Below are 13,660 nucleotides of genomic sequence, written 5' to 3'. Positions count from 1 at the left end.
AGTATAGTCATTGTAATAAAAAAAAACGTAACTTTGTAGGCCTATGCCTAGTCTGGATTAAATGCAAACAGAATTTTTAAAGTTGTTCTTTCACCGACATTGTAGTCCTTCCATAGATCGAATGTTCTTTTCTGCAGTTTCACGTATTCGCTACGTTGTAGGCGACGTAATTTTCTCTCCGATAACAGCAGTGGCGAATCTAGGACTATGAAAGTGGGAGGGCCAGCTGTAATATTTACCAATGTATGTATATATATATATATATATATATATATATATATATATATATATATATATATATAATTTTAAGATAGGATATGCAGAAAAACTGGGGGAGCCAACCTGGGGGTTAGTTGAAAACTGGGGGGGGGGGCATGGCCCACCCACCCCCAACCCCTCCTCCTAGAATCGCCACTGGATACCAGACAGACTTAGAGATGCGTTCTTCTTGCTTCTGCGTGGAACTGCTCAACTGAGAAATAGCCAGATCAAATCAACCATCTACCAGACGGTTTATGGCGCCACGCCACCCCTTGACGTCATTATTTGTTCGTATTGGTGACATGAAGGTACTCTAGAAGTATAGAACTTCGGTTGTTAATCGAATACGAAAATCAGGTGGTGGTGATGGTCTACTTTTACATCTGCTTGAAGGAAATCAATTGAAACGTGACAATTTTGGAGTTCACATTCCAAATCGGCCGGTTATTTTAGTCAATTATTTTGTCAGAAGAGATTGGCTGCTCTGACCAGATGTCTGTTTTTCGTGCAGAGACGGGCAGGGAGTGGAGGAGTTATTTTCGAGGAGTATTTTCATCACGATAGGATGCTCACTGGTTAGAGCGTCGCTACTTGCGTCGGAATTCGTGACGCCAGATCAAACTTTGCCGCCAACGAGTTGGACCTAGGGCATGATTCATTTAAAGTCCACGCTACAAAGTCTACAAGGAACACTGCCCTAGAATCATGATAAACGGAGTTTCACATTAAACCGAACTTCTGTCATGATAGCTGACGCTGGCTTGAAAATATTCTCAGCAGTTTGGGCTTTCATTAATGCAGTTGCTTTCGTCATCCGGTTAACTTGGATGATTGCGCTTATTTTTCTTGACAATGAAAACGTTCCCACTTTAAATAATGCTGACGCGACAAGGATTGTGGTTGGGTCGCACTGTCCAATACGTCGTTGTGTTGTTTCGTCTTCGCTGTGCGTTGCAGGTGTAACCCAAGGTCTAAATATACAGGTCAGACCGTTGGAATTCTTCTGCGCAGCTTCTGACGTCATTTGGCTGAGTCCATTTTCTCTTTGTGATACACTGAAGAAAACTGTGAAACGCCAAGGAAGACAGGAACTATAATATTTTATATTATATATATATATATATATATATATATATATATATATATATATATTATATATCATATATATTATATATTCATATATATAGACAGGAACTATAATATTTTATATATATTTATATATATATTTTATATAATATTTGTCAGAATATAACTAATTGCGTGGAGCAGTGCGAGCGAAGGCAACGTCATTTTTGAACGACGGACCAGCTTCAACTGACAGCTATAGGACCCGCTAACCCCACTTTGAGCAGCCAGGTGACGTTCACGGGCCCGCTGCGCCAACTCCCTCGAAATTCGGTCGGAAGTGGTTAGACCTTATATTCTTAGATCTTGGTGTAACCTACGTTGTCGACAAGCTTTTTCCTTCTACGTTTCGTACTATCTGCGATTATTTGAAGCCCAACAGATTACAAGTGAACATATGTTACAAATAATCGAAGTAACTGTTTTCAGCTGTAACAATTCAGTTATATAAAAACATAATGGAAGAGATTACAAGAGATCATAAGGCCAATACTAGGCAGTTTTATGTCCATCACTATCATCCCCATCCATAAAGTTGTCTAAGCCTCTCTTAAAACAACCTATAGATTCAGCACTTACTACATGATTATTAAGGCTGTTCCACTCTTCCATTCTATTAGTAAATTAGTTCTTGCCTATTTCCTTCTAAAATATAATTTTGCCCAATTTAAATTAATTACTACGAGTCCTACCCCCGCTGTCTTAGTATGATGACCTTGTCTGCATCACCCTTAAAGCCCTTGACCTATTTGTATACCTCTATTAGATCATCCTGCACTCTTCGTCTTTTCAGGAGTGTAAGAGTGCTTAAGTCTGTCTTCGTAAAGTGGATTTCTGTGCCTATGTATCAGTTCGGTCATTCTTCTCTGTACTGATTTTAGTGAATATCCATTCTATAGGATGGAGACTATACCCATTCTATAGGACGGAGACCAAAACTGTGCCGCATAGTCAAGGATGGGTCCAACTACCGACAGAAGAGTTTAATGATTACCTTTGCGGGTTTTTTTTTTAACTGTCCTAGCAATAAATCCCAATGCCCTGTTAGCTCTATCACAGGCCCTAACACACAAAATTAATCGTATGGTGATCCTTTCAATCATACATTCATACATACATACATACATATATATATATATATATATATTATATATACATATATATATATATATATATATATGTTGCACTGAAGATGTAATATACGAAAGCGCTCTGCTTCGTTAGTTTCTTTTTTCTAAGTGGTCTACTTTGCATAAGTGAACACACGTACCCGTGTTCTCATTAGCAAATATGTATATGTATATATATATATATATATATGTGTGTGTGTGTGTGTGTGTGTGTGTGTGTGTGTGTGTGTGTGTATTACTCTTTATTTATACAAAAATGATGTGTTGTTTCTCATCGGTCATTTGTTTTAATTTGCAGAGAGTTTATCCATAAATAACCGGTGGAACCTGTTAGGCCTATAAAATCACCACCGATAATACATCGGAGATCATCACAAATGCAACTATAAACTGCCACACCGTAAAAACCTGAACATTTTATTTTGGTTATTGAAACAAAAACCTCCAATCACAAAAGATTGCAAAATTACTCGGTCCATAGATATATCAATAAAGTCCTTAGAATATTGACTACATAAGGCACACACTCACTACCCCATCAGAGGTCTCATCCTATACGTTCATATTCAACTTGCCACTATCACCACTCTTAGTACATCTCATCACAGCACAGTTCCTAAAAATAAAAAATATATATATATATGGCGTCGCATGTTATTGTGCACGTGTTATCCCTTGCGACATATTTATTTTCTTGTGAAGAATATCCACAGTCAAATCAAATAAATATATATATATATATATTTTTAATTTGTTGTAGCCTGTGCAATATGTACTGCATGGCATGACATCAGCAGGGCCCCCATAAATTGCGGCCTGTAGCCATTTTTATGAAGATAAACACTGATAATGTACAACTTTGAAAACCCTGATACACTGTAATGACTGGGTAATACGATACATGAAGAAACTAAGTTGGAACAAACCCTAGATATGCTAAGAAAAGACCACACAGGCCATATGATGCCCACCCACAGAGAAAGCAAAAAACTTTGTGTAACCCAGCTGCATTCCAGGTAAAATTGCCACAACCTTTAGGTCACCACATATATTCCATTTGTGTTCTTCACACACACACACACACACACACACATAAATATATATCATATATATCATGTATATATATATATATATATATATATATATATATATTTCAATAGAAGCTTCATACTCTTACATGTTTCCTTTGTGTTAGCTGCATGGAACAGAGGAAAACTTATTTCCATTGTGATGCAAAACAGTTTTTAGGCTCACGTTTGAAGAGTTAATAAACAAGCACCATTCATTCCTGTCATATTTATGGTTAAGTTCCTCCATAACAGAATCTGTATCATTGCAAAACACCACAACATCCTCAAGTGAGAAAAAATGTTCAAATCAAAATCAAAATGTCACTTACGATAAAAACTATCTTCGGATTCTTTCTGGAGAAGATTCCAGCCTGACAGAAGTTCAGATTGCTTTTTTTTTTTTGGCAAGTTTAAATCCCGCACAAGATCATTCAGATCTCCCCGACTCAATAAATGTGGTTTACTTAATGAATATATTGGCTGAAATTGCATGTCTTCTGTATCTTTTCCAATAACCTCCTCAATTGACTCATCATCACTTAGTTCAATTTGTTTTTTGGAGGGTCAGGTACAGGGAAGTCTTGACTGTGAGGTACTGGTCTCATAGCAGATGATAAATTGGGTTGTTTTACAATATGCTTGGATGTTGATGTTATACCTTTTATATTTGTAATTCAGAAGTAGCAATTTGAAGTATGATATTCTGGTTGTCTCCAAACCATAGGCCAGAAAACATATGGCGTGAAACTTTCGCCCATGCAGTAAGAAGCCTGACAGGTTACACAACACACGTGAGGGGCCCAGCTTTTATCCTGGTCCCCCACTTTGCAGCCAAAATAATGCTCATAACACGTTTTAATCAATGACGTAAAACACCGTTTTTTTGTTTGTTTTTTGTTTTTGTGACTTGAATGTCAATACATTGCAAATAAAGCAAAAATTGCCTGGGTGGTTTATACAGTTTCTTGGCACTGTGATGGTGAATGGCGGGTACGCTACTGTACAATATCATAAACTTATTGCCACACAGATAAGCACTACACAACCTCTTACCAACACTTCAAACACAGAATGCCAAACGTATAACAATCTTACGCAGTGTTGTCAAACTCAGCGTTACCAACTGCTTGATTGAAATTTATCCTACGTAACACACGTAACGTAGCATACCGTGGAACGAAAAAGAGATGTAGGTGATAGAAAGAATGGACATTGTTTTTTGAATTCTGCGTGCAAAAACATACAATTAACAGATATTGTTTTCATTTGGGACAAATTCTTTGTTGACCAGTATTATAATACATCAACATGATATACGTTATTCTTGGCGGAAATCAACCCACCTACCTAACTTAACCTGCATTTAGTAATGGGATACCTATAATTCTAGGGGTCATCAGGGTTGTCGTCGTTGTCTTCGACCTCCTAATCCATCAAAACAAAGTTGGCGTCTAAACTCTAAAGGAGTCGACACGACTTCGTTCGTTTGTGCATAGGTTTTAGCAAAATTTTCTGTTATTGATTTTCGCCCAAAAAAAATCATTACATTGATGTATTATAATTTAAAAATTCAATATTTAATTTTCTATTGCTATATCGCGTAGGTGTGCAATTCTAAAAGAATACAATTTTCTCCTTTACATATCCGCAACTTCGGCTTTATTTCCATTCGTTTTTAGTCCTCCACACTCCATCCAACGCGTCAATTGAATGTTGGAATAATAGTCAAAACGGTGAACGTCGATTTTGGCCCTCTAACAATAAAATATTTGGACATGAGTTGCATTGTTACTTATTTTGTATACTACATGCATTGAGATTGTCATAGTAGTTTGCCCAACTACCGATAGAGAGCGTGGTTAATGTGAATCTGAGGCATCAACGTTAGTTACGTTTTACAGTTTGCCTAAGAAAAAACAAAACCCATCAGAGAAGGTTGTTTACTGTAGATTCATGTGGAATGGCAGTAAATAATCTCGAAGACAGAAGGTTGAACATACAACAGTATTACTTAATAAATACGATACATTTCACTGAAAATCAAAACAAATGAATATTATATTTGCAGTATCGTATGGCGGGATGAAGGTAAATATTCAACTGTTTCCGTAGCAAATACTTGAGCTCAGACTTGCCCATGTCGTCACATGTCTAATCTAAATGAAGTCGTAACATGCCAGGTTCTCCGCAGCAAAATCTTATTATAACCAATTTAAATTAACATTGTAAGTAATATTGTATTGTCAAACAACCCATGAAGCAAGGGATACATTGAGATGCCAGGCATGTCTGATATTATATTGCCCAATATCTAATATGCTTAGGAAACCAAAGTTAGCTTTGTAAAAATTCGTTGCAAACCCGAGGTCAGTAAATTTTGTTTATTTCTTTAGGGATAACAGTGACTCAGTTAATCTCGATCACAATAGATGTAGCAGATTTTTTCGTGCCGAAACTGTATGTCCATGTAAATCACATGGTAAATTATAATAGATAATCGCGTAGTATATGTGAACAGTAAACATTCGAACTACCCGTCTACTGCCATCCGTGTAATTGTGGTCCATGACTCAATACCAATATTTGGGAGTACTCTTCCTATCAAAAACATTTTTAATAACTTAACCTAACCTAAGGCCTTAGAGAACTTTGAAAATGACGGCGAATTTGTGTATAGGCTCGTCTTGATTAACCTAGTATTTTATGTCATGTAGGTTTACACCATATTTGGTAAATTTAAGTAATAATATCACTGTTGGTCAAATCACAGGTGGTTTATTATTTTTTTTTTTGCAGACTACAAATTTTGAAAATTATAGCCAGTATTTGGCAGTATGAGTATCTAATCCTAACTGAATCTAGTATGTATTAGTAACCCCATAGATAATGTTGCACCACCTCAATGACTTCATATCTCGAAATCATTGAGGTAGTGGAGAAATTTGAGGAGGACAGCAGAACAGGGGGATAGTGAAAATGAAATGTAATTTCTCAATGAAGTAAAAATTAATATCCAGTCATAAAGAATACGTGTGAGTTTGGGCCATAAGGGTGTAATGAAAGTCGTCAAAATATTGTTAACACAAAACGTGCAGTCATTATGATCCCACATGGGACCTAATCAAACCAAAGGTATGGTTATTGAAATAACCAAATATAAATGAGTTTTCATGATGTGCTAATTACAAACTATTTTTACTTTACAGGAGTGTCAATGGAAAATAAGTGTAGGCAATAATTCGGTAGTATTTTAGTAGTGCACAACTAAGTGATATATTAATAAAAATTAATTATTAATATTGTAAGTTACACCAATATAATATCTACTTTTCTTACCAGAAATCAATAATAAAAAAATTTGCTTAAAGCAGTCTTTTTGATAAGTACAGTGGAATTTACAACTAAAGACCAATCATAATCATGATTTATCATACGTCTTATATTTGAGCCAATCACATCATTCCCCAGTGGCTTGTGTCATCTGTCTGGTCTCATCATTGTTGTCTGATGTTTGATGATGGATACCTTGTGTACTGGGTGTTCTCCTACTCCAGGTGACATCACCAAGCGATGCTACAAAGATAATGAGGCTTCCTGTGAATTATTAAGAGAACACGGGCTTCTACCAACATCCGTGAAGTGCCCGAGATGTAATAAACCATGCTGGTTGCGCAGAGACAGACATATTTGGGTGTGCAACAATTACATTCGTGTTGCTAAAAAGAAGGCAAAGAAAAAGTGTTATTTTAGCATTAGTGACTACAACGGTACTTTTTTGGAAAACAGTCGTAGTGAGCCTTGGCAGTGGGTGTGTTTCATTAATAAATGGGTATTGAAAAACTTCAGCCATGAAGACACCATACGTGACTTGAATATTTCGCTTACAACAAGTGTAGAACGGCGGCATTTTTGTGGTAAAGTGTGTGAAGAGTGGTACAACCTTCAGGGACCTATTGGTGGCCCCGGCATTATAGTGGAAATCAATGAAACACTCCTTATAGGAAGCCAAGCCGATGTTGCGAAAGATCGGTCTCAGGTATGGGTTTTTGGCGGGATTGAAAGGGAGTCCAAAAAACTCTTTCTTGTTCCACTAGGCGATGGTGAGGGAGAGAAGAGGAATATAAAGACTTTAGAGCCCCTCATTTGCCGTTTTATCAGGCCAGGTTCCGTTATTTATAGTGACTGCCAGCATGACTACAGTGCACTTGCAAACAAAGACTATACACACCACTCTATAAAACATTCCAGCAACTTCATTCACCCACACAACCAACAAATACACATTCAGACTATCAACCGGCTTTGGCGGGATGTCAAGGAGTGGATAGTGAAGCCAGGAATACGCCCTCAGTATCTCCGCCAGTACCTCGCACGCTACATTTTTTTGAAGCAGTGCTATGGTGCTGAGCTTCATGCTTTTCTTGAAGAATTGAAAAGACTCAACATCTCGGAGTACAATCAGAGGCCAAAACCTGCCATCAACACAGTCCCTGACAATGACCCTGATGACCTCTAAGGTAAGTTGACTCTTATTACAAGGGAGTTCTGGGGGGGCTTTGACCCCCCTGGTTAGTGAATAGATATACCATGAGGGAAGATTAGGTTAGGTTAAGTTCAACAAAACATTTTTTTTTTTTTTTCCCATTCAATTTTCATCTCTAATTTGTGGTTTCTCATCACCTCCTAGTTATTGTAGGGATGATGAGGTAAATGAAAAAAAGTGGTTTATGCCAAATTTGAGGGTTAGATGTCAATGAAATAGACAAAACATTAGGAATAACCATGTATTATAGAAAAATACCTTAGTTGTGCACTACTAAAGTTTTACCAGTATTTCATAGATTGGGTCAAGTGTTGCATTAGGTTTGGTGAAGATATGATAGATTTTCCTTAATATTGGTAGGCATTTCAAAATGTTAAAGTATTTTGGTAAATGTACTTGTTACTTGTTTCAACATATGCAGCACTGCACTATCCTATATGCTTGCAGAACTTCACAAAAAAAAAAAAAAAATATATACATATGTATGGTGTAGACAATGTAAGTTCCTTTTTGAAATGCTGTGTTTGTAATTTTTTCAACACTTAACTAAATTTATGGTTCACTCTATTCTTTAGGCAGATGCATAGAAAACCCAAATAGCAGAGATGTTTCCATCCCCAATTTGGTCGTCTCAGAGACCCACAACTTCCTCCTGTGGCTTCAAGAGTGTCATTCAGCCAGATGTTGGAGAAACTGGTCCTGTATATCTGGAAGAACATACAGGTAGGTGTTTTTACCTCTTACTTTCCAGTTATCCTTCAAACAGATGCATCAAGTAAACAAAAGATAGGAAGAAATGTTTTGTGATTTGTATTCATTTGTAAAAAATTATAAAATGTGTTTCACATAAAGAGTTCACAAAAGATAGTAGTGGAAACTGCCGGTGTTTTAAAGTGGTTGTTAGTGACAGCAAAGTTTGGTAGTCCATACTTTGTTTTAATGGGAGACTAGCTTGTATCAGCTCTTGAACCATGCCCCAGCTGAATAAAATCTTCAAATCCAGATTAAGATGTTTTATGCATGTTGTGATTGTGAAAGGGTGTATCATGATAAAGATTTTAACCTTAAAAATCATATTTTAAATGAAAATACTATTTGGTCAGTTAATGAATCAACCATTCAGTCTACTACTGAACAAAAATCTCTCCCAATGTCTTACTTGAGTTGCATGATTGCACCAACTCTGCCTTGTCACTCTGTACCATCTTTATTGTCATAGTAACAGTATTAATTCAGGAAATGAAAATTAAGTGATTATGGCCACCAGTCCTTCTGAGTTCATTATCATGTATGTATTGATTTCAGATGATGTTTTGCTGGACAGCAGTAGGGTAGTGGATGGCCTGTACAGAAGTAAAAGTATCTGTACAGATGACCTTGAGGATGTTGCTTTTGGTTATGTTTTTCCTGCAGACAACAAATCACACAAGTTCTTGCAGACCAATCTCAATGAAGATAATAAAGGTCTCTTTCGTGGCTCTGGATTGTTCCAAGTGACAGAACTACAAGGGAAGCCATATGCTGTATTTTTAGCACAGTCTACCAGGGGTCCCAATCTTCAGGTGTCAGAAATTAAGTATAATCCAAGAGGTGATGGTAAATCTCCGTCCACTGAATCCCAACTGCAGTTGGTGGACCATAGCAACAGAGTAATTGGACACAAACTTACTGAAATTCAAGTGCAACCAATTCATGATCAAAGCTATGTTCTCACTAAATCTTCATATGATATAAAGTTTTCTAAGCTTGACAATATAAGTGAATCTGTTCTTTTGTATGATTGTAAGTCAGCTTTGAACAGTGAAGTTACATGCATGACATTGAACGACTCCATACCTGGTATGTGGGCCATGACACTCAGCAATGGTCAAGTGAGTATTAATGATGCTGAGCAGATGAAACCCATGTGGCAAATTAATTTACAGAATCGTAATAAGGTTAACAGAAGTATGTGGTATGGATGTAAATTTTCCATGCATCCCCTTTGTTTACTGTTATGTACTGAAAATGATCTATTTGTTTGTGATACTCGTGCAAGTAGAACATCACATTCTCAGAAATTGTTTAAAAAGATACTCAGCTTAGATAAGATGGAAAAATGGATCCAACCCAGTGAAGTGATATGTAATATAATGCCTACTCCTGATGATCCATTAATATACATTACAAGTGCTAATTATGTTTTACTTTTTGATCAACGATTTTGCAGTCATCCTGTTTTAAAGTGGAGACACATGATGGACGACTATCCTTGTTTTACTAGCATTTTAAAGGATGGAGACACAAAGTATTATGTAGGATGTAATGCAAGGTCCAAACAGCTCTGTCAGATTAGTAGGAAATGTGGTCCCACTCTCTCCTCTGTTTATAATTGGAAAACCACATTGCCGAGGCTGTTCAGTGTGAATAAATGGTTTAAGAATCGACTTAAAAAGTGTTGTAAAAATATTACTTATGAGGTAGAAGAAAGGTTTGATAGTGAACTAATAGGATTTTCTGTTTTAGAAGGACTAAGAAGACCAGGAGAATGCTTTGCTTTATTTTTAAACAAGTATAGTGACATTTTTAATCAGAGTTTGTATACTCAAAGTTTAACAAAGACCCACGTGAACCTTGGGACTGCAAAAGATCCTGATAGACACTGCTGTAGTACATGGATACGCTGGAGTGATAATGTTAAGGAAATGGTGCAAAAGAATTCAGTGAAAACTGAGGTGATGAACTTGTCATCCACATATCTGAATGGTATAAATGAGGAAGAGATGGGTTTTGATGATAAGTTTGACGACTTGCCCATGATAATGGATTCCAGAGATGAGCCAAAGAAACATGAAGTCTGGAATGTAAAAAAGGAAGTTGACTCTGTCAAATATTGTAAACGGAGTAAGATAAAGAGGATAGAGTGGAACCCTATTTTAGCTGATAATTTTGTGTCCTCGGAAAAAAATTGGTTTGGTAAAAGTAATACAGAAAACCTTGATTATGTTTTATCTGACTTTATCCCAAAAAAGTTACAATTAAGGCTTAGTATGAACAGTTTAAAACTGTGCAAAGATAAACTAGCTTTGGTAGTTATGGACAAGTGGGAGAAGAGCATACAGTCGGATGAAGACATACAATTTCACTTCCACACGGAACCCTTCAAGATGTCAGGTTTAAACCAAATATCTTCAAAATTAAGGAAGGGAGGTAAAGAGGTAGCCAGGTCAGTAGAGGAAAGTGAATCTATTAGTGAAAGTGTTGCCACTTCATATCTTGACCGCCCAGTATCAACACCACTTCTTAAAAAGATTTCACGGAAAAAGGCGAGGAAAAAGAGTATTGCAGGTTTTTAATGTAGTGAAATAGATCAGTAAGTAGTTTTGTTAAAACCCAAACTTGCATAGTACAAAATCACCCATTTTCTAATAGTAGAAACAGCTTTTGTTTTCTTAAAATTCAAAGTATGAAGTAATAAGATATGGGACATGCTGTCTTCTCCAAAGCTTATTCCATCCACTATTTTTCATACTGCTAGTTTTACCTCCTTAATTCTTTCCATGTGTTCAAATCACTTCAGCATTCTCTGTTCTACTGTATCCAACAATTCCTCTCCCACCCTCATTCTCTGCCTCTCCTTTGCATTTTCACACGGTGATTGGCTTTCAAGCCAAAAATTTCATTAATCTAATCTGCATTTTCACTGTCCATTCTTGTCACTCCTATCATATTTCTCTTCCTCTCAACCTCCCTCACATTCTAAGTTTCTGCTCCTTACAGCAGTGAGAATGAGATGGATGGATAAGGTGAAGGGGGATTTTGATGTACTGAAAGTTGTTGAATACGGGGGAAAATGCAAACAATGAGAATGAATGGAGGGAGGTTATAGTTTTAAGAAGGGGTGCTGTAGCTGAAAGTGATGTTCTCATCTACCTCGTAATTCATTCAAAGATGAAGTGGGGTGTTGAAAAAGTAGGGGTAAATTGGCTGTGGCTTTTGTGCCTTGCTGTGCCTCACTGCATTGCATCTGGCTCAAGTAATGTGGGGTTCATGACGCTATTCCTGGGTTGTTGGAATGGGAGGGCTAATTGAACATGTTTTTTTTAATATTTTTTCTTTATTATTATATATAGTATACACATATGTATATACTTATATATATATGCATGTATATATAATTGTGTGTATATATATATATGTATATGTGTATGTGATATGGGACTAGTAATGGGTACTTGCTCGTAATAGTCATGCAAGATGGATGGCAGAGAAAATAGTTTCCTGTTGATCATGCTACTTAAAACATGTCAATCCCCACACTTGATACTTAGCCTCTGGACTTGGCCAAAGATCTTTTTATATCAGTTTAAACAGTATTTCTTCCACCTTTTCACATAAGGGGTGTTGTAAGAGATAGTCCCTGGGGTATTGGGAAAGATTCTTTTTGCTAGTCAGCAGTGGTCCTTGGGGCTTCTCAAAGATTACCCTTGTCAGTGTATGAATGTAATCCACTGGCAGGGGGAAGAAGAGGGTGACAGCCACCAGTTCTCAGCTGTTGTGAAAAAATGGCATAAAACTATTCAAAAAACAAAGGTCTTTGGCCCAATGCAGAGAGACAAAGTACCAGCCTCTCAGGGATACAACTGGATAGAAATAATAGTGTTAATATGATTTGATGAGCACCAGGCAGATGATTGTCTGACATCTATCTTACAGGGTCACAACATACAAACATCCATTGTTTATCCATGCATCAATGAGTTATTTGAATGTATACTTTTGTGTGTGGTGTTATTGTGAGAAAAATAGTACATAATTGTAATGAATTGCTGTACATATTAGTTGTGGATTATGACATTTGCCTAGTACTGTACTGGTAAATATCCTCATTTTGGTATTATAATTTTATGTTGAAAACTGTTTCTAGACACTTTCAGTTTTTATGATTACTTATTATTTTAATGCATCTATTTCTAGTATTATTTCTAATGAAGGAATACAATAAATAACATGTTTTCAAAAATTCATTTATATGTATATATATCCTATCATAGAAATGTTTAGTCTTGGTCGTGTTCAGATTTTACTAAAAAATATTAACTGGCACATCAGCAAAGTGCAGCTTCTTGTGTCCTCTGTCTATGATGTCCAGGGATAGGAAGTCCATCAGGTAAGAGTAGATAGAAAGAGCTGTCATTAGAGTATATCAAAATGTGCTGAGGTAATTTGGAGGTATGGAAAAAACAAGGGAGGACTGAACTGGAAGACTGGGTGTGGTGAAAGGGATTTGGGTACACAGAATAAATAATGCATAATAAATGAAAGGCCAGATAGAAAATGGAAACCAATTAGTTAACCCATGTGCAAGTTGAAAGATGATTAGTAAAAAAAAAAATAATAATTGGCAAAATTGACACATGGTACTCCAACAAGGATTAAAGAACTATCAAATAATATATAAGTAAAATGATAAAAATTACATATAAGATATGTGTTGTAGATCTATTGTAGAATTTACACACACACTTGGGGTGGAGATTGTATATTTGAAT

General features: G+C 36.4%; 1 protein-coding gene across 2 annotated transcripts; it reads left to right on the top strand.

Moving 5' to 3' along the window:
• Positions 1-5,475: 5,475 nt before the first annotated feature.
• Positions 5,476-13,546, top strand: LOC143039976 (uncharacterized). Of its 2 annotated transcripts, none has more exons than XM_076210477.1 (3): positions 5,476-5,674; positions 8,705-8,852; positions 9,435-13,546. In XM_076210477.1, exons 2-3 carry the CDS (start codon positions 8,735-8,737, stop codon positions 11,462-11,464), a joined length of 2,148 nt encoding a protein of 715 aa, XP_076066592.1. In that variant the 5' UTR covers positions 5,476-5,674; positions 8,705-8,734; the 3' UTR covers positions 11,465-13,546. The 2 variants fall into 2 exon arrangements, with proteins under 2 accessions (XP_076066592.1, XP_076066590.1); XM_076210475.1 differs by lacking the exon at positions 5,476-5,674 and adding an exon at positions 7,960-8,103.
• The last annotated feature ends 114 nt before the right edge of the window (positions 13,547-13,660 follow it).

Source organism: Oratosquilla oratoria, chromosome 27, assembly GCF_046742065.1.
Source record: "Oratosquilla oratoria isolate Oo_2021 chromosome 27, ASM4674206v1, whole genome shotgun sequence".
NCBI classification, from domain to species: domain Eukaryota; kingdom Metazoa; phylum Arthropoda; class Malacostraca; order Stomatopoda; family Squillidae; genus Oratosquilla; species Oratosquilla oratoria.
This window is presented reverse-complemented; position numbering and strand designations above follow the sequence as displayed.

Coding starts and splice junctions, on each gene's coding strand:
- LOC143039976 (XM_076210477.1), top strand. CDS start 8,735: ATGTTTCCATCCCCAATTTGGTCGTCTCAGAGACCCACAACTTCCTCC. Junction 8,853..9,434: donor ATATCTGGAAGAACATACAG/GTAGGTGTTTTT, acceptor TATTGATTTCAG/ATGATGTTTTGCTGGACAGC.